This window comes from Protopterus annectens, chromosome 2.part2, assembly GCF_019279795.1.
Source record: "Protopterus annectens isolate FY-2018-M chromosome 2.part2, PAN1.0, whole genome shotgun sequence".
In the NCBI taxonomy this organism is placed as follows: Eukaryota; Metazoa; Chordata; order Ceratodontiformes; family Protopteridae; genus Protopterus; species Protopterus annectens.
Window position 1 is genome coordinate 872,084,933 of NC_056730.1, and position 22,084 is coordinate 872,107,016.

The 22,084-nt window shown below is 44.3% G+C and overlaps 1 protein-coding gene across 2 annotated transcripts in view; it reads right to left on the reverse strand.

Moving 5' to 3' along the window:
- TUT7 (terminal uridylyl transferase 7) overlaps positions 1-22,084 on the reverse strand; it is a 3,176,298-nt gene that overhangs the window by 2,324,148 nt on the left and 830,066 nt on the right. For both annotated transcript variants that reach the window (XM_044064191.1, XM_044064190.1), the window contains exon 5: positions 17,665-17,842. In XM_044064191.1, the coding sequence (XP_043920126.1) occupies positions 17,665-17,842 (178 nt within the window). The remainder of the gene's footprint in view (positions 1-17,664; positions 17,843-22,084) is intronic.

Consider the following 22,084-nt stretch of genomic DNA (forward strand, 5'->3'; position numbering starts at 1 on the left):
GGAATGTCCAAATAAGTGTTGAGGATAGACAAATCCAAAATTGGTCTCCACGTGTTCCCCTTTTTGGTACTAGGAACAGGCGAGAATAAAATCCTAGGCCCCTTTCTGGCACAGGAACCGGCTGAATGGCCCCTATCTGGAGCAACAGAGAAATTTGCTTGTGAGCCTCTTTTCTTTGTATAGGAGGAATGTCTGGCATGCCTTTGAATGGAGGCAAGGTATGGAAATAAAACCTGTAACCGTGGTGAACGATATCCAATACCCATCTGTCTTGGGTAATAACACTCCAATTTTCTTTGAAAAGTGCCAGCCTTCCTCCCAAAGGTGCTGCCAGCCGAGAAGGCTCTGGCAGTTGAAAAGGCAAGTCATTGGGTCTGCTTACGAAAGGACTGACCCCTGCCCTCACCAGAAGACTGGGCAGGCGAACTGCCTGTTCTAGGCCTAAAAAGAACCTTGAGCTCTGCCCCTACCACGTCTAGATCTACCCCTAGACTGAGAATCATAAGAAGGATAAGTCCACCCCTTAGTAGGCCAATTTCTACTAAACTTTGGAGGCTGAACCTGCAAAAAATCTTTAACAGTCTGCATAGACTTAGCCTTGTCCTCCATTTTCTTTAAAACTGATTCCACAGGCGCACCAAACAACACATCAGATTGTAAAGGAGCATCTAAAATCCTTGTCTTTACATGTTCAGCTAAATTCTGATCCCTCAGCCAGGCGTGCCTGCGAAGAACAGAACCAGTGGCTGCCACCCTCGAAGAGGCCTGTACAGCATCAAAACCACATTGCAAGGAATGCTTACCCACCTGTTCAGAAACATGAACCAAATCCTGCAATTCTTTACACTCAATACCTTCCGCCAGAGCATCTACCTTAGACTTCAATTGTGAAAGGAGATAATTTTGGTATTTCAACATGTGAAACTGGCAATTCAAAGCCCTCATGGCTAAAGTGGAAGAAGTATACACCTTTTTCCCCCATATATCCAAAGCCCTTGCCTCTTTATCAGAAGGAACAGGATTTTTAACAACAGAAGCCTTAACCCCTTTAGGGCCCTGAGAAACAGTTTCTGGGTCTGCCCTAGGACTCTTAAAAAGATACTTATGAGCTTCAGGCACTCTATAATACCTGTCCGGTTTAACTGGGGCAGGAGGCAAAGAATCAGGGTTCAGGGAAGCCTCTGCAAAAACATCCTCTACCACATCCAGAACAGGAGGTATAGCTAAAGGCCTATGCTGGGGTAGAAACAAAAATTCCCTAAGCCTTTTCCTAGAATCAGAGAAATCTTGACCCTCCCATTTAAAATGCTCCCTCATGGAATGGAGAGTCTCTGAAAAAGAAAAATCCTCAGGAGGAGAAGCCGAAGGTGTAGAGTCATCTACATCAGAATCAGAATAAGGAGGATACTCCTGCAAGTCTTCAGCCGAAGACTCAGAAGCCTCCGAACCCTGCTCAAAACTCTCAAGCTCAGGTTCCACCCTAGGCCTCTTATCAGGGGGGGGGGGTAAAGAACCTCTAATCATAGTAATCAAATCTTCTGCCATTTTAAGCATATGTTTCTTAGGCAGAGACCCTGAAGAACTAGGGGAGACCCCCACTGAGGTTAACCCTGGCCGGCCTCTAGAAGGAGCCTTGGAAACAGAAGGGGAGGGCCTAACCACCTTAGGAAGGGAGGGGAGAACAGCTACCTGAGAAGCCCCTTCAGCCTGGCCTACCTCCTGAAAGGACACATCGTGTAACAGTAAAGTCTCTCCCTGAGAATCCAAAGGAACTTCTGGAAGAACCACCGGCTCCACCGAGCCCTCTAAAGAACCGACGTCCGGGACAGACGGTTCTTCTACCCTAGGCTTCGCTGCTTTGTCTTTGCGCTTTTAGGAAGCGGCGCCGGAGCATCCGACGGCATGTTGTAATTACAACGCTTCCCAAAAACTAACCTGGCACAATCTAATCTTCTCTTGATAGTGCGTTTGTTAAATCTAGCACAAGAGCGACAGCCAACAACGTCGTGCTCAGGCCCTAAGCAAGGTATACACAATGTATGGTAATCTCTATGAGGTATCTGTTTCCCACAAGAAATACAGTTATTCACTTTTTCTGACATCCGGTTAAATACTGAGGCAAGAAAAACCAAAATATTCCCCAACGGGTACTTAGCCAACTTTGATTCGGTCTGAAACTCCGACTTCAGAAAATTTCAGAACGCCAACCTGCACTCGCAATACTGCTTCTGCATCGGACCATGCGGCAAAAAAGACCGAGGATATGACGTCGGTCATGCGCATTTGTACCCTGACGTCCTGATGTCAGACAAATGCGCCTTGACCGACGTCAGCCTTATACTTTGGTATTCGGGCCGACTGGGACAGCGGACTACCCAAGTGTTAGGACTGCAGCAATGTGAGATGAAGAACATCCTGGACTGCAGCAGGGTGCACACGCGAACATCTTCATTTATGGTAGGTACAAAACTGTACTATGTTCATCGTGTTACCCTGTGGCAGTCATCACACTTGGGTAGAATCCCAAAGCTAAGGATGGGTGGAGGAGTCATAGAGGGCTAGAAGGCCCTGCAGAACTGCAGTGGCGAAGCCAGCTCTTGTCATAGAATAAAGTGGTAAGTGATAGTGTTTGGTAAAGGTGTGTACTGAACTCCAAGTTGCAGCTTCCAAAATCTCCTTGGTTGGAACCCCCCCCCCTGAGGAAGGCTGTAGATGTAGCTGTTGCCCTGGTAGAGTGGGGCCTAATGGTAGCAGGAACTGGTTTTCCATGATAGGTATAGCAAAAACGAATGCAATGTCCTATCCATTTGGAAATGGTTTGTTTTGATATAGCCTTCACTTGTGAAGCTGTAGCATAGGATACAAAGAGCTGGTCAGATTTTCTGAAAACCTTAGTTTTATCCAAGTAGTAACGAAGTTGCCTGTGAATGTCCAAGGAATGCAGGAGTCTTTCTCCTTTGTTCTGTGGACTTGGGAAGAAGGTGGGTAAGTGGATGGCATGATTTTCATATGTGTCACATAGAATCCGATGAAGGGCAGTTACAGGTATATCAACATACCTGCTTCGATTATAGCTGAACCAAGCATTATGGAACCTTGGACCAAGCATGGATTCCCCAATCCAGCTACATCATTTATTAACCACATATTTTTGGTTGGAACACCTAGTGCACTTTGTTCATGTTCTTGATGTGACTCTATGGTTATGATTACCATTAACCATATTATGTGTTTTCTCATACCAGTTACATTCATGATATTTAATACAATATGTGGGGGGCATTCCATAATATTTTTCTTATTATTATATGAAATTTATATAAATGTTACATTTGTTATCTAATGTTAAGCCATGTTTACATGTACAATTATGCATTATAGCAGTGTATATTTTTAGTATTAAGCCATGATTGCATTTACTATTAGGCATTATAGCAGTGTATATATATTTTTTGTGTTCTTTCTCTTTAACCACACATTGGTTGCATTTTCCACTTGTCTCTCAGGTGGGGTGTGTCTATAAATGGACTGTGTTTTGTGTGAAACGTTCATACACTGAAGAAGGCTTTGGTTGCCGAAACCGGTCTGTCTTACTAATAAAGGGCTGTTTTCAGCCAGTTATATGTAATAGACTTAGTATTTTTACTTTTATTTTGTGACTTCTGGATCATATATTGCTGGCCTTGTGTTGTACATTTGAATGGTTTTGGCCGTGCATCAACCTACCTGCATAGCATCATGTTGGGTTGGCATGATTTAAAGCCACACTGGAAACCACCTTAGGCATGAAGGAAGGATTAGTTCGTAGAGAAACTCTGTCTTGATGGAAAATGAGGAAAGATTCCACTGACATTAGTGCCTGCAGCTCTGAGACTCTTCTAGCTGAAGTTATTGCTAGCAGCAGGGCAGTCTTCCATGATAGAAACTGTAGATCTGCAGAGAAAGCTGGTTCAAAGGGAGGTAGCGTACGTTTTTCCAGAAGAAAACTGAGGTCCCATGTTGGTGTAGGTGCTCTCCTGGGGGGCCTAATTTTTTTTGCTCCTCTGAGGAACTGCCTTAGAAGTGGATGTGAAAATAAGGGTGGATCTGTGTTGTAGTGGGCTGAAATAGCTGATGCATGGATTTTAATGGAAGAAAAAGAAAGTCCTTTGTGCAACATCTCAGTTAAATACTGTAGAATCTGAGGCATGTGAGGGTGAAGTGTGTTTTGGCTTTTAGCTTGGTTCCAGGCGCAAAACCTTTTCCATTTGTCCGAGTAGGCCTTCCTGGTGCTGGGCTTCCTAGCTTCCAGAATAACATCCATAACTGCTTGGGAAAGAGGACCTGGCTGGATGCTTAGGTGATTTGCATGCAGGCAGGTTTAAGGTTTTGAGCTGGCTGTGAAGAATCTGATTGTTTTGTTGTGTGAGCAAATGGGCAATTTGTGGTAAAATCCAAGGTGGGCCCTGGGCCATATTCCTCAATAGTGGGTACCAGTGCTGGCGTGGCCAGTCTGGGGCTATGAGTATCAGTCGTGGTCTCTCCTTTCTGACTTTCAGAAGCACCTTTGTGAGGAGAGGCAATGGAGGGAAGGCATATACTGTCAGGTTTTTCCAACTGAATGAGAGTGCGTCCACTTTCCAGGCTTGATAGTGAAGTGTCCTTGTAAAAAATTTTGTTAGCTGATAGTTTTGAGGACTGGCAAACAGGTCTATGCTTGGAAGGCCCCATTTTTGAGTTATCATTGCAAATACTTATGGATCCAGTTTCCACTCGTGGGGATCCATGATGTTTCTGCTGAGGTCGTCTGCCAATGTGTTCTTTTTTCCTGGCAGGAATTGAGCTTGTAACTGAACTTGGTAAGCCAGAGCTGTGTTCCACAAGGACATTGCTTGCCTGCATAGAGGGTAGGAGTGTGTACCCCCTTGTTTATGTACCACATTACTGTGGTGTTGTCCGTCCTTATTGTAAGTTGTCCTGGATGTAACAGGTTCTTGAAGGCTGTCAGAGCATTCTGTACAGCTAGCATCTCTTTTTGATTTATGTGCAGATTCCTTTGATCTGCAGTCCATACGCCTTGAACGCACTGTCCTGCCATGTGTGCCCCCCAGGCGTAGTCTGATGCATCTGTTGTCATAGTTTGCCTGGCTGGGGGCAAGGTGAAAGGCTGACCCTTGTTGAGGTGACATGCCTGTGACCACCATAGAAACTCCTGTTGTAGGCAGGGAATGAGAGATATTGTGTCCAAGCTGTGGCTGTGTTGAGACCATACGCATTTTAGGTACCACTGTAATTTCCTCATATGCAGCTTTGCAAATGGTATTAGTAGTATGCAAGATGCCATGAAGCCCAAAGCCTGCAGAATTTTTCTTGCAGGTAGTTGGGTCTTTGTTGCCATTGTTTTGAAATATTGAGTCAGTTGTAGTTGTTTGTCTGGCGTCAGATAAGCCTTCTGGGCCGTTGTATTCAAGCTGCACCCAGGAATGTCATATTTTGTGAGGGTACTAGTTTTGATTTTTTCATTTACTGTGTACCCCAGGCAACTTTGAAGATGTTTTACAAAAGCCAGATGTTGTAAGAGAATGTCCTTGCTTTCTGCTTGGATGAGGCAGTCGTCCAGGTATGGGTATATTTGAATTCCTCTTTGTCTGCAGTATGCAATTACTGGTGCCAGGCATTTGGTAAAGACCCTGGGCGCAGTAGATAAGCCAAAGGGCAGTGCAGAGAATTGGTAATGGGTTGAACCTGCAATGAAAACGGAGGTATCTTCTGCAACTTTGTCTGATAGGGACATGCAGGTATGCCTCCTTGAGGTCCAACGTTACTAGCCATGCTTTCTTGCCCAACATGGGAAGAAGCTGCTGTAGTGTTAGCATCTTGAATTTTGGTACTTGTAAAAAGGTGTTTAGAATTGAAGGTCCAGAATTGTTCTCCAGGCATTGTTCTTTCTGGGGACTAGAAAGAGTCTTGAGTAAAATCCTTGGCCTTGCTCTCGTGTAGGTACCAGCTGAATGGCTCTCATGTCCATGAGAGCTGTAATTTGTTTTTGTGCCTCTGCCCATTGATTTTGTGGCAGGTTTGGCATTCCTCTTTTCATTGGTAAGGTGTGAAAATGGAATCTGTATCCTCGTGAAATGATGTCTAGGACCCATTTGTCCTTTGTGACAATGTGCCAGTTGTCTGAAAAAAGTGTGAGTTTTCCTCCCAAGGGGGCTGCCAAGAGAGTGTTGCTTGGCCAGATGAGGTGCAAGTCACTGAGTTTGCCTTCTGGTCCTATCTTCTCCTCCCTTCTGTGTTGCAGTGCCCCATTGTCGAGGTTTGTATTGGGCTTGTGGTTGTCCTCTGCCTCTTGGACGTCTGTATTTACCCCTATGTGGTCTGTCAGTAGCTGGAAAAGACCAATTTTTTGTTGGCCAATTTCTGCTGAAGCGAGGGGGCTGTACCTGTAGAAAATCTTTGACTGTCTGCATAGATTTTCCCTTATCCTCCATTTTCTTTAAGACTTCTTCTGCTTTAACTCCAAAAAGAACATCCTGCTGTAAGGGAGCATCTAGAAGCTTTGCTTTAACATGATCAGGCAGAGTTTGTTCCTTTAACCAAGCATGCCTACGTATAACAGACCCAGTGACAGCAGCTCTGCAGGAAGCTTCCAAAGAATCAAATCCACATTGTAAAGTATGTTTGCCCACCTGTTCAGTTGCATGCAACAGATCTTGCATTTCTTTCAATTCAGACTGTTGAGGGAGTGTGCTCATTTTTTGTTTTAACTGAGACATTAGAAATTGCTGATATTTTAGCATGTGAAATTGGCAATTTAGTACTCTCATAGCTAGAGTGGCTGAGGTGTAAACCTTTTTCCCCCACCTGTCTAGTGCTCTGGAGTCCCTTTCAGAGGGTACAGGATTTTTTGCCATAGAAGCCTTAGCCCCTTTGGGACCCTGGGAGATAGTCTCTGGATCAGCAACATGGCTTTTATAAAGGAATTTGTGGGAATCAGGCACTCTATTGTATCTGTCAGGTTTGGCTGGAGCAGGAGGCAGAGAATCTGGGTTCAAACTAGATTCTAAGTAAACATCATCCACAATGTCTAAAACTGGGGGGATGGCAAGTGGTCTGTGCTGGGGGAGTAAAAGAAACTCTCTCAGCCTTTTCTTTGAGTCAGAGTAGTCCTGACCTTCCCAGTGAAAATGTTCCCTCATAGTGTGTAAAGTTTCCCCAAAGGAGTAGTCTTCAGGAGGAGAAGCTGAGGGAATAGAATCCTCAGCATCAGAATCTTCATAAGGGGAGAAGGAGTAATCTTGGTCCTCAGAGGAGCCTGAGGAAACAGACACGATCAGAGGAGGCATAATCTTCCTCTTGTCTAGGCCTTTTGTCAGGTGGGGGTTGGGAACCCCTGATTAAAGAGATCAAATCTTCAGCCATTTTAAGCATCTGTTTCTTAGGCATGGGGCCTTGAACTGGAGACTGAAGTGCAGTCTTTTTAGGTTTAATAGGAGTCTTAAGCTTAGGATACGTTTTTATGGTGAGCGTCGTCGATCTGAAGACGCCTTCAGAAACCGAAGGTGTTTCTGCAGCACCGACATCTCTTTCTGCAGTGTCTTCGGTAGGGGCTAAACAAAATGGCTGCGTTGGCCTAGCACTCTCCGCCAAAGGCTCCGAAGCGGTCTCGGGTTCCAAATCTGCGGTAGTCAGGGGCTGCGTCGGAGCCTCACTGAAGACCGGTGAACCGGAGACCGGTCCAGCCGAGGTCTCAGAGTCTGGCTTGGGTCTAGGCTGCCTGTCCTTATCCTTGCGTTTTATGTGCACGCCGGTAGTCGGTTGCTTCGACGGCATTGTGTAGTTAAATTTTCTACCGAAGTAGTGTCGTGCGAAATCAAAGCGTCTTTTTATAGTACGCTTATTAAACCTAGCACAAAAACGACAACCAGTGACGTCGTGGTCTGGGCCTAGGCAAGGTATGCAGTAAGAATGAAAATTCTTATGAGGTATTTGCTTCCCACAAGAAATACAATTGTTAACTTTTTCTGACATCGGTCTGAGGCAAGAAAAGTTTCCCTAACGGGGTACTTAGTTTTACTGAAGACTTCGGATCTGAAATTCGACTTCGAAAATCTCAGGAGTAGGCCGACCGGCACTTGCGAACTGCTTCTGCTTTGGGCACCACGCGGCAAGAAAGACTGAAGAAAATGGCGTCAGATGCATTATATATACCCCTGGCACACTGACGTCAGGGAAGAAGCGACAGCAACCGACGCCGGACCAAGACTTTGGAATTCCGGCCGACTGCGGGACCGCGTGACGACAGGATAACCCAAGTGTGATGACTGCAGCAGGGTAACACGATGAACATCTGCAGTGGCAAAGCCTGCCCTGGACTTAGAGTTAAGAGGCAGATTGTAATGCTTTGTAAAGGTATGCACTAAACTCCACGTAGCAGCCTCTAAAATGTCTTTGGTTGGTACTCCCCTGAGAAAGGCTGCAGAAGTGGCTGCAGCTCTGGTTGATTGTGGCCTAATGCCCTAAGGCACTGGTTTGCCATGCTGTGAGTAGCAGAAACAAACGCAGTGACCTATCCACTTTGAAATAGTCTGCTTGGAGATAGCCTTTCCTTGTGATGCTGTGGCATATGCCACTAGTAATTGTTCTGTCTTTCTGAAAACTTCAGTTTTGTCCAGGTAGAATCTAAGTTGTCTGTGCACGTCCAAAGAATGTAGAATTTTCTCCCCCTTCTTCTGTGGATTTGGATAAAAAGTTGGCAAATGAATTGTTTGGTTAAGGGCCACACTGGATACCACCTTAGGCATAAATGTAGGGTTTGTTCTTAGAGAAACCCTGTCTGGATAAAAAATGATAAAGGGTTCCACAGCCATGAGAGCCTTTAGCTCTGACACTCATCTTGCAGAAGTTATTGCTAGGAGCAGAGCTGTTTTCCAAGATAAGAATTTTATATCCGCAGTAGCAGCTGGCACAAAAGGAGGTAAGGTGAGTTTTTCCCAGACATAATTGAGGTCCCATGCAGGTATTGGCGTTCTCCTTGGAGGCCTTAAGTTTTTGGCTCCTCTGAGATACTGCCTCCTTAAAGGATGACAAAAGAGAGGTGGCTCTGTATTGTAATGAGCCGAAATGGCAGAGGCATGGATTTTAATTGACGAAAAAGATAGGCCTTTGTCCAGCATCTCAGTTAAGTATTGCAAAATCTGAGGAATATTTGGGACAGCTGTATCAGTTCCTTGAGCTTGGTTCCAAGCACAAAATCTCTTCCATTTCCCAGCATAGGATTTTCTAGTACTAGGCCTTCTGGCTTCTAAAATGACATCCATCACAGCTTTACTGAGAGGTGTGGTTTGTATGGCTACATTATCCGCCATGCTGCCAGGTTTAGAGTCCTGAGTTGGCTGTGCAGAATCTGATTGTTTTGCTGGGACAGTAGATGAGATATTTGAGGCAAGGTCCAGGCTGGGCATTGGGACAAATTCTTTAAGCTCGGATACCAGTACTGGCGTGGCCAGTCTGGGGCAATCAGAACCATTTTTGGTTTCTCCTGCCTGACCTTTAGGAGTACTTTGGGGAGGAGAGGCAGTGGACGAAAGGCATACACTGATAGGTTTGTGCAGTTGAAAGATAAGACGTCCACTTTCCAAGTTTGTTTGCGATAAGTCCTTGTGCAGAGTCTTTTAAGTTGATTGTATTTAGGGGAGGCAAATAGATCTATGTCCGTGCGCCCCCATTTCTTTGTTATCATGCTGAAGACTTGTGGATCCAGATGCCACACGTGGGGATCCATAAGGTTTCTGCTTAGATCGTCTGCCAGAGTGTTTTCCTTTCCTGGCAGGAATTGTGCCTGCAGATGAACTTGGTAAGTCAATGCTGTGTCCCATAAAGTCATGTCTAGTCTGCAAAAGGAGTAAGAATGAGTGCCCCCTTGCTTGTTTATGTACCACATGACTGTGGTGTTGTCTGTCTTTATCAGTAGGTGTCCCAGATGAAGTAGGTCCTTAAGGCTGTCAGGGCATTTTGAACAGCTAGCATCTCTTTTTGATTGATATGTAGATGTTTTTGGTTTGTGGACCAGGTGCCCTGAATGCCTCTTCCTGCCATGTGTGCCCCCCAGGCATAATCTGATGCATCCGTCATTAGGCTCTGCTTGGCTGGGGGTAGTGAGAATGGCTGTCCCTTGTTTTGGTGACGAGCCTTTGCCCACCATCGAAACTCCTGTCGCAGGCAGGGGATGAGAGTAATCATTGTTTCCAGGCTGTGGCAATGTTGTGTCCAGACACTTTTTAGGTACCATTAAATTTTCCTCATATGCAGTCTTGCATATGGTATTAGTAAGATGCAGGATGCCATTAAGCCCAAAGCCTGCATATTTTTTCTTGCAGATAACTGGGCCTTTGTTGCCATTTCCTTGAAATAGGTAGTCAATTGCCTTTGTTTGGCTGGAGTGAGATAAGCCATCTGGGCAGTTGTATTTAAGCTTGCACCCAGGAATATTATCTCTTGAGAGGGTACTAGTTTTGATTTCTTTTCGTTGACTGTGCACCCTAGGCATGTTAAAAGATTTTTCACAAACGTCAGATGCTGTAGTAGAATGTCCTTGTTCTCTGCTTGTATGAGGCAGTCGTCCAAGTAAGGATATATTTGTATTCCTTTTTGTCTGCAGTAAGCAATTACTGGTGCCAGGCATTTTGTGAAGACCCTGGGCGCAGTAGATAAGCCAAAGGGCAGTGCAGAGAACTGGTAATGCTTTGAGCCACCCTTGAATCTGAGCTATCTTCTGCATGATTGTCTGATTGGGACATGCAGGTATGCCTCTTTTAAGTCTAAAGTGACAAGCCAAGCCTTGCTGCCCAGCATGGGCAGAAGCTGCTGCAAGGTCAACATCTTGAATTTTGGTATATCCAGGAAAGTGTTTAGAATAGAATAACAGTCTTGAGTAAAATCCTTGTCCCTGCTCCTGTTGTGGTACTTGTTGACTAGCCCTCATGTCCACGAGAGCTGCGACTTGTTTTTGAGCGTCTGCCCATTGATTTTTTGGCAGGTCTGGCCAACCGTTTGTCCTTGGCAGGGTATGGAAGTGAAACTTGTAGCCTTGTGACACTATGTCTAGATCCTATTTGTCCTTGGTTATAATGTGCCAATTTTGAGAAAAGAGTGCTAGTTTTCCCCCTAAGGGTGCTGCCAGAAGATAAGTGCTTGGTGCAGGCAGGGGAAGTCATTGGGACTGTTTCCTATATGGTTGTGATTTGTCTTCTCCACCTTTGGAGGTAGAAGCACACCATTGCTTAGACCTGTAAGAACCTTGTGGCTGTGATCTGCCTCTAGGGCATCTGGATCTGCCCCTTTGAGGTCTGTCTGAGGCTGGAAAGGACCAATTCTTTGTTGGCCAGTGCCTGCTAAATCTAGGTGGCTGTATCTGTAAGAAATCCTTGACCATTTGCAAAGATTTAGCTTTGTCCTCCATTTTCTTTAACACCTCTTCTGCTTTAACACCAAACGAGGTGTCATGTTGTAATGGACCATCTAATAATTTTGCTTTAACATGATCAGGCAGATTTTGTTCTTTTAACCAACCATGCCTCCTAATGACAGAACCTGTAACTGCGGCCCTGCAGGAGGCCTCCAGAGAGTCAAAACCACATTGCAAAGTATGCTTTCCAACTTGTTCGGCTGCATGCAATAAATCCTGCATTTCCTTGTTTTCTGCACATTCAGAATTTACCATAATTTTCTGTTTAAGCAGTGTCATGATATATTGCTGATATTTGATCATATGAAACTGGCAATTTAAGGCCCTTACAGCTAAGGTAGCAGATGTGTAAATCTTTTTTCCCCACCTATCCAGTGCCCTAGAATCCCTGTCAGAGGGGGTAGGGTTTTTTGCAGCGGAAGCCTTAACCCCTTTGGGACCCTGAGAAATTGTTTCTGGGTCTGCAGAAGGGTTTTTGAAAATAAATTTATGAGAGTCAGGGACCCTGTAGTACCTGTCTGGCTTAACAGGACCTGGAGGTAAGGAGTCAAGGGTCAGACTAGACTCTGAGAACACATCATCTACAATATCTAACAAAGCTGGAATAGCTAGAGGCCTGTGTTGAGGTAGTAAAAGGAAGTCTCTGAGCCTCTTCTCAGATTCTGAAAAATCTTGGCTCTCCCAGTGGAAGTGCTCCCTCATGGTATGTAAGGTTTCTCCAAAACAGCAATCCTCAGGAGGAAAAGCTGAAGGAATTGACTCTTCAGTATCAAAATCCTCATGGGGGGAAGAGAATATTCCTGATCAGAAGAGGAATCAGAAGAAATGGAAACCTGATCTGAAGATTCATAGTCTCTCTCTTGCCTAGGCCTCTTATCAGGAGGGGGATGGGAACCCCTAATCAAGGTAATTAAGTCTTCGGCCATTTTGAGCATCTGTTTTTTGGGCATGGAGGCCTGTCCATGTGGCTGGTGAACTTGTTTCTTTGCCTTTAAAGGTGTTTTAGTCTTTGCCTTCGAAGTTGGTTTAATATATAATTGTTTAGTTCTGAATACACCTTCAGAAGCCGATGCCTGCTCAGCGGCTCCAGACCCATCTGAGGGAATAATCTCCAAGGCTCCAATACCTTGAGTTTCCAGAGGCCTGGCCGACTCCACGTGGGAGTCGGTAGCGGCCTGCGACTCTAAAGTAGCGGGTGTCAGGGGCTGTGAAAGCGCCTTACTGAGAACCGGCGAACTGGCGACTTGCTTAGGAGAAGCTTCGTCGTCGGTTTTGGACCTCGGTTGCCTGTCCTTTTCTTTTTCATTCCGTTTTTTGTGAACTCCGGTAGTTGGATGGCTATCCGACGACACTGTATAATTGAATCTTCACCCAAAATAGCTTAATGCAAAATCGTACTGACGCTTAATAGTGCGTTGGTTAAATCTAGCACAAAACCAACAACTAGAAATGTTGTGGTCAGGGCCTAGACAAGGAATACAGTAAGAATAAAAGTCCTTATGAGATATTTGCTTCCCACAAGAAATACAATTATTAACTTTTTCTGACATCGGTCTGGAGCAAGAAAAAAGTTTCCCCAATGGGGTACTTAGCTTTTAATGAAGACTTCGGATCTGAAACTCAAACAAGAAAATCTCAGGAGTCGGCCGACTGGCACTTGCGAACTGCCTCTGCTTTGGGCACCGCACGGCAAGAAAGACTGAAGAAAATGGCGTCGGCTGCATCTTTTATACCCCTGATGACCTGACGTCAGGGAAGAGGCGACAGCAACCGACGCTGGACCCAAGACTTTGGAATTCAGGTCGACTGAGGGCAACCTGCCAGCAGGATAACCCAAATGTAATGACTACAACAGTGAAACACGAAGAACATCTGATAGTGCATGTAGCCTGCTTTGAAGCATAGGTATCTTTTGCAAGACTCCCTGATTGGGATGTGCAGGTAGGCTTCCTTTAAATCCAGTGTTGCCAACCAGGCATCCTTGCCTAGCATAGGAAGCAACTGGTGAGGAGTTATCATCTAGAATTTTGGAATCACCAAAAAGGTGTTTAGGATAGAAAGGTCCAGGATAGGACGCTGTGAGTTGTCTTTTCTGGGTACCAGGAAAAGCCTTGAGTAGAAACCTTGTCCCTTTTCCTCTTCTAGTACAGCTTGAATAGCCTTTAAGCTTATGGAAGAGAGTACTTGCTTTTGAGCCTCTGCCCACTGATTTGGGGATAGATCTGGCCAACCGTTTGGGGTTGGTAACATGTGGAAGTGAAATCTGTATCCTTGGGAAACTATATTTAAAACCCATTTGTCCTGGGTAATGAGTTCCCAGTTTTTTGCTTGCAGAGCAATCTTTCCCCCTAAAGGAGCAGTCAGTTGAGAAGTGCTTGGAAGTTTTAAAGTTAAGTCATTGAGACAGCTTACCATAGGGGGGAGTCTTACTACTCCCTGATTTGGAAGTGGGAGCCCCCCGCTGCTTAGTCCTGTGCGTAATCTGGGACTGAAGCCTGGGAGTTCTGCTGGTTCTGGGTTTGGACTGAGAAGGCCTGGAAGAGGCAGGAAAGGACCAATTCTTAGAGGGCCAATGCCTACTAAATCTTGGAGGCTGTACTTGTAAGAAATCTTTAACATTTTGCATAGATTTAGCTTTTTCCTCCATCTTTTTAAGAATTTCTTCTGCTTTGTCGCCAAACAGGCGGTCCTGATTTAAGGGAGCATCCAGCAATTTTGTTTTAACATGATCTGGCAAAGATTGCTCCTTAACCCAAGCATGCCTTCTAAGTACAGACCCGGTGACAGCAGCCCTGCAAGATGGCTCTAGTGAATCAAAACCACATTGCAAAGTATGTTTTCCAACCTGTTCAGCAGAATGCATTAAATCCTGTAAATCCTTATTTTCAGCACTGTCAGGAATCAACATCATTTTCTGTTTAAGCAATCCAATAATATGCTGCTGATACTTCAACATATGAAATTAGCAATTTAAGGCCCTGATGGCCAAGGTTGCAGAGGTATATACCTTTTTACCCCATCTATCCAAGGCCCTGGAATCTCTATCAGAGGGGTAGGATTTTGGCAGTAGTAGCCTTAATGCCCTTGGGTCCCTGTGAAATGGTCTCAGGATTTGCAGTAGGATTTTTAAAAAGAAACTTCTGAGAGTCAGGAACCCTGTAATATCGATTAGGTTTTCTGGGAGCAGGAGGTAAAGAAAGTCAGGGACCAAGCTAGATTCCGAAAAGGCATCAACAATGTCTAGCACAGGAGGAATAGCTAAAGGCCTGTCTTGGGGCAGGAGTAAGAAATCCCTAAGCCTCTTTTTAGAATCAGAGTAATCCTGGCTTTCCCAGTGAAAATGCCCCCTAAGAGTATGCAAGGTTTCACCAAAAGAAAAATCCTCTGGGGGAGAAGCACAGGGAATACAGTCCTCTGCATCAGAATCCGCATAGGTAGATGGTCATCAGAGGAAACAGAAGTTTCAGAATCCTGGTCAGAAGTATCATAAGCAAATTCAGTCCTAGGTCTCTTAGAAGGGGAAGGTTGGCTTCCCCTCATTAAAGTAATAAGATCTTCAGCCATTCTTATCATTTGTTTTTTAGGCATAGAAGCCTGACCATGCAGTCTGGGCGTCGGTTTTCTAGGCATGTTTCGAGATTTAGTCCTTGAAGAAGAAGATGGCGTTGGATTAATAAGCAAGTCAGTGGGCCTGAATACACCCTCAGAAGCCAGTGCCTTGAAGAAGAAGATGGTGTCGGATTAATAAGCAAGTTAGTAGGCCTGAATACACCCTCAGAAGCCGGTGCCTGCACAGCGGCTCTGGACACATCCAAGGTAGAGACATCCGCAAGTTCCACAGTTGAAGCATCTCGTGGCATACCGGACTCCGAATGGGTCTCAGTAGAGGCCTGCGAATCTGAAGTAGCGGGTATCAGGTGCTGCAAAAGCACCTCACTGAGTACCGGAGAACTGGTGACTAGCTTAGGAGAAGCGTCGTCAGCAGTTTTGGACCTAGGTGGTCTGTCTCTGTCTTTATCTTTGCGTTTTTTTTCGGAATGTCGGTAGACAGGTGGCTTACCAAAGACATATCTGGATAACTGAACCAAGTACCAAAATATTTAGAAGCACAAATATACCAACGATGAATAGTTCATGGTTTAAATAAGGCACAAAACCGACAGCGAGGTACGTCATGGTCAGAGCCTAGGCAAGGAATACAGTACGAAGGAAAATCTTTATGAGGTATTTGCTTTCCCCAAGAAATACAATTATTGACTTTTACTGACATCAGTTTTGAGCAAGAAAAAATTTCCCCAACGGGGTACTTAGCTTTAATCGAAGACTTCAGTTCTGAAACTCGAAAAAGAAAATTTCAGGAGACGGCCGACCGGCACTTGCGAACTGCTTCTGATTCGGTACCGCACGGCAAGAAAGACAAATGTAATGGCGTCGGCTGCACACTTTATACCCCTGACTACCTGACGTCATGGAAGATGAAACAGCAACCGACGCAGGACCCAAGACTTTGATAATCAGGCAGACTGATGGCTACTGTAAGCAGATAACCCAAATGTGATGACTGTAACAGTGAAACACAAAGAACTTCAGTCTCATCTGCAAGATCACAGAAAGGAGTATTATAGAATTAATAAATATGGACACAGGTAAGCTATGAATTCTCGACTCAAGCCAGTTTGGATTAGTCAAAGACAGATCCTGCATACTCAACCTCATCAACTACTATGAAAAAGTTACTAAAGCAACAGATGAGGGTAAATCAAGATGCACTGCATATGTAGACTTCGCAAAGACATTTGACACCGTCCCACACTCAGATGCTGAGGATAAGATCACCCATCTAAATATAAATCCTTATGTAACCAACTGTACATAAAACTGTCTGAAAAACAAAACCCAAGAAATCAGATTGAGGGTCTCTACCTCCTCCAAAGGATTTGTCACTAGTAGTGGATTCAAAGGTTCAGGCCATGGGCCACTGCTTTTTGGCATTTACTACACTGAGGTCAAAGCAAATGCTAGGGGTTTATGGCTGACTAAGTTTGCAGATGACCATTCACTGTGCCATCAAAAACTCCCCAGAGAACAAGATTCTCTAACAGGGTCTTTCCCAAATAAACACACATATTCAATATTGTAAGGAAGTCTTTTTTTCATCAAACAGCTCATTCCAAAGGTAATGGTGGCCAGGTCCAGGGATGTAATCACTCCAATATACCCCACTGTAATCAGGTCAGTCATTGAATATAATGCTTCTTTCTATATGCACTCGCCCAAACATATGTCGCATCCTGAACTACAACAATGCTTTCTCACTGAAAAAAAAAAGGGGTCTAAAACATAAAAAATAGACTAGCTCAAAGCCGTGCCCATCTTTTCATCTTGCAGGCTTCTAAGAACCAACCTCTACCTCACATATGGAGCCTTCACAGACACTATCCTGTCAGCCCTACAAACAGCATGTATTGGAAGGATAGGTACATAGTGCAGAGAATAAACACTTCTATGTATCCATCTTCCACTTCATCTAAAGTAAAGTACTTTTAATCTATTCAAACTTAATTTGGACAAATGGAATGAAAAATGCAAATTCACCCTTGGTTTAGCACCTATGTCCCTCAAGGATAAGGGCAAAAAAGTAAATATCCCAACATATGCCTTTTCTGTTCACTTCTGGACTATTTACATGCCAAAAAATGCCAAATAGTATCATGGGAATGTAAGGCTAGGCTTCCTAAGATCCTCACAAATCAGTACCCTAGTAAGTACTAATGAACCTAAGTGATTCACACCTAATGCTTTAGCAAGGTTGGCTTTAATGGCCATGGGATCAGACTGCATCCAAATGCCTCCAAGAAACACCCAACTGCTGAAAAAGACCAGGATGGGATACAGATGTTTGCGCCTTACTTTACCACAGACACTTTGTGAATCTTTCACTGAAATGATGCCTGTAATGAATAGTTTAAAAGGTATTGTCTGCTGGCTCACATAAGGGATTTCTGACACTAGGGTGGCTGTTTATGCAGATATTTTTCTTTTCTGAAGCACAAGACCTTATTAGTTATTTTCAGGCTGCTTCCGACTAGCTGCTTCAGTGTACCATCAACTAAAGGCATACAGAATAAGCATGTACTGCTGCTTTACATTTCTTAACATTTCATATGGATTATAAAATAAAGTACAGCAAACACTTAGTAAAGCTAACAGATAGGTACCTCTAAGTTTTTTTTCTAGTTCTTCTTTCATGATCTGTACAATTTTACACCTGTGTTCAACATCTGTATTGCTCAGGCCAAATTCCTGCACTACTTTTTCAATGGCTACCTCAGCAGCTTGAACTTGTGCCACAGTTGGTGGTGGTAAGGATGTAAGCAGTTCTTCTTCTCGTTTTGCCTTAAAAACAAAAATTTTTACATTTAGCTCTTCAGCACCTTTTGCTCTATGGACAACTAACAGCAGACTAATTTTCTGATTATAATCTTTAACATCAGAAAGAATTTAGTAACATGCATCATCATCATCACCCCTTGCCCCAGCCTTGCATAACCTTTCTGCCTCACATAAAAAGGCAGCCTACTCCAGTTAACATGCCAAAATCTGCAAGAAAAAAGTTACCACAGAACAATCTCACAAAACAAACATCAGAAATACTTTTATTTATAACTCGGTAGTTTAATTTTTTACAGAGACCACTTTACTTCCCCATTTCAGTCTGACAAGCTCGTAGTTTTGCTTAGTTGGAAACATCCCATTCTGAGATATGCTACAGAATTAAAACAGCTAACTGTTGAAGACTGCACAAAATTTTATAAAGCAATCAGTGTGCAGTATTGGGGCGGCCATGGTGGTGCAGCGGTTAGCATTGTCGCCTCACAGCAAGAGGTTCTCCAGTTCGATCCTCGGCTGGGGTGCCTTCTGTGCGAAGTCTGCATGTCCTCCCTGTGGTCGCATGGGTTTCTTCTGGGTACTCCGGTTTCCTCCCACATCCCAAAGACATGCAGTAGGTGGATTGGACACTCTAAATTGGCCCTAGGTGTGAGTGTGTGCATGTGTGCGCCTTCTGTGGAAGGTTGGGCGCTGGGCTGGCAACTCGACACTGTAAAACTCCACTGCCAATCACGAGCAGACAGGTGATCTGCTGTGGCGACCCCTGACCAGGAAAAGCCGAAAGAAGAAGAATCAGAATCAGTGTGCAGTATTAATGGCAGCAACATTATCAAAGTACTCAGACTGACATATTTTAACAAAACCTGTTTATGATGAACATGAACTGTATTATTCTTAATTTACACAGTTAATGGAGTTGCGGACTTCAGCATGACTAGGCCAATTATGGAGTTAGCATACATAAGTGGGGGCAGGGGGTTCAAGCCCTTACTCATTTCTTTTATGTTGTTTTTTGCGTTTTTTAATTTTTGTTTAGCAGCACATGCAGGCATTGATATTGCATGTGCTTCCATGTATTTTGATATATACAGGAACTGGCAAGCGAAGAGAAAGCCACTGGTTTCAGCATTTGATTGCAATTTTTCAACTGTTTGGATTTGCTAAGATGTGTTTTGTTCTCATGACATTAATCCTTGCTTTGGCAGCCTTTCTTTATTAATTTTATTAAGTTCAGCATAATAAAAACTGAGTAATCTCTTATTTATAATATAAATATCTGTTAAAGTCTATTTTCATTGATTAGCACTGTTGAACTTTTGTTCTACTTTGTAGTTAAATGCTAGAGTGCAAGTTACCTGTTAAATATTTACATACTATGGCAAGTATTACAAGATTAACTATAGTGCTGACATGGAAGTGGTTGCTAGTAAACCATTGAAAATGTGCTACCTTTTAGGCAAGATAAACTTCTCCTAAGAAGCACTGTCCACCAAATAAAGAAGAAAAAAGTGATTCCAATGACCAAAAACAACTAAAAATAGAGGGTAGGTTAAAAACAAAAGCAGATAAAATCTACCTTATTCTTAGAAACTTCACTAAGGAAATGAGTAACATGAAACATTTTTCCTAGAATATATAGTCTAAGTATTGAGAAAAAAAACAGAAGAAATACTGCAAGTTCTTCAAAGTGCACAATGCAGTCATTTTTACAACAACACTAATAAGACATGAAAACAAACAAATGTAAAGAAAGGTTGCGTAAAATCTTACCATAACCATAGATGTTCTTCTCTTCTATGTTGCAGTATTCCTGTTGTAGGATTTTCCACCTCAGGTGACCCATACGTCGGCTCCTATACAAAAGCTTCAGCTTGGCTGCTGCAGCTGCGTGGGACGTCACATGTAGGGCCATAAATCAGGTTCCTTAAATGTGACGTCTGCAGGCAAAGACCTCAGAACTTGAAAGCCCAGCAGAAGGAGTATACGGCCCAGCAGGAGTGTATACCAGTGATGTCAGGTATGGGGCCATAGGGCCCTTATGTAGTTTTCATAGGCTCCCAGTGCAGAGAATAGGGTACCAGGAGGCGAAGGGTATGCTGTACTGGGTAAAGAAAGAAGGGGGGGTTGCAGAGAGGGAAAGAATACTGCAACATGGAAGAGAAGGACATCTATGGTTATGGTAAGATTTTACACAACTACTCTATGTCCTTCTATTCCTATGCTGCAGTATTCTTGTTGTGGGAGAGTACCACAGCTTAGTTGGAAGGAAGGGTGGTGGAAGAAGAGGCAGATTCTAAGAATCCCTGTAGGACTGCCCTGGCAAATCCTGCTCATGCTCTGGAGACATTTGTCTAGTTTGTAGTGTTTGGTGCAGGTGTGTATGATGGACCATGTAGCTGCTTCCATAATGGAAGCAGTGTCCAGACCTTTGATGAAGGCTTTGGAGGCTGCCATTGCTCTGGTAGAGTGAGCTTTGACTCCTAGTGGGAGTTTTTTGCCATGGGGGGAGTAACAGAAGCAAATTGATTTTCTGATCCAGCAGGCAATGGTTTGTTTGGAGACTGCCTTGCCCAAGACTCTGGGGTGGTATGAAATAAAGAGTTGAGTGGATTTCCAAATGGACTTTGTTTTGTCCAGGTAGAACCTCAACTGTCTGTGTACATCCAGGGAGTGAAAAATCCTTTCTCCGTTGGTGGGAGAGGGGAAGAAAGTGGGCAGGTGAATAGACTGGTGTAATGACAAATCGCTGACTACCTTAGGCATGAAGGAAGGGTTAGTTCTAAGTGTTATCCTGTCCTTGTGGAAAGTTGTTTAAGTCGGGCAGGCCATTAAGGTATGTAGTTCTGACACCCTTCTGGCTGAAGTTATGGCCACTAGCAGGAATGTTTTCCATGTACACATCTGAAGGGTAGCTGTCCCAGGTTCAAAAAGATGCTGGGTTAGCTTTTCCAGAATGAAGTTCAGGTCCCAGGGTGGTGGGATGGGTCTTTTTGGAGGCCTAATGTGTAGGACCCCTTTTAAGAAAAGCTTAACATCAAGCCTGGCTAGCAGGGGTGGTTCTAGAGGTAGGCAGGCTGAGATTGCGGAGAGATGAACTTTAACTGAAGAGCATGATAGTCCACCTTTTATAAGTTGACATGTGTAAGCTAGAACGGGGGGGGGGGGGCTCTGCAATGCATGGGTCCCTACCCTTGTCCAGACACCATTTCAAGAATATTTCCCATTTAGCTAGGTATGATTTTCATGTAGTAGGTTTCCTGGCCTCCCTCAGGACTGAAAGCACGTCCTCTGAGTAGTGAAGCCTGAAGGGAATTATCATCCACAGTGTCAGTGACAGCATCTGCAAGTGTGGTTGGATGAGAGTTCCCTTTTGTTGTGTCAGAAGGTTCACCTTGTGAGGTAAGTTGTGATGATTGCCCTTGGCTAGATTGTGAAGTAGGGGGAACCAGTGCTGGCTTGGCCAGTATGGAGTCATCAACAAGATTTTTGGTTGGTCCCTCCTGAATTTCATGAGGTCTTTCTGAATGAGTGGGAAGGGGGGAGCATATAGAAACTTCTCCTTCCAAGAGATGCTGAAAGTATCTACTCTCCAGGCTACAGGGCAGTAGGTCTTGGTGCAGAAGGTCTGCAGTTGTCTGTTCTGCAAGGTGGCAAACAGATCTATTTGGGGAATGCCCCACCAGTGGACTATATCCAAGAAGACTGTCTTGTCCAGCATCCATTCGTGTTGTTGGGAGGATGTTCTGCTCAGATCATCTGCCTGTTTGTTGTCCTGCGAGGGGATGTCTGCAGGGACAGGATATGGCAAGAGGCTAGCTACCAAATCCACAATGTTAGTCTGCACAGGAGGTAAGCTCTTGTCCCTCCCTGTTTGTTAAGCTACCACATCACTGTGGTGTTGTCTGTAACTATTAGGAGCACACCTGGTAGAAGCAGGGGGCTGAAGGTTTTCAGGGCCAGAAGAATTGCTGTCATTTCTCTCACATTTATGTGTTTGGCCTTCAGAGAAGGGTGCCATTCTGCTTGAACCCTGCAGGATGCCAAGGTGGCTCCCCATCTAGAGTCTGATGCATCTGTATGCATTACCTGAGTTCGAAGTGGGGCTGAAGGGGAAGGCCAGGATTGAGCTGTACTTGTTGAAACCACCAGTAAACCTCTGCCTTTAGGCAGGATAAGTGTGATTTCTTGTTCCAGGGGATGCTGGTGTTGGGACCAAATGTTTTTTTAGATAACATTGTAGCTGTCGTA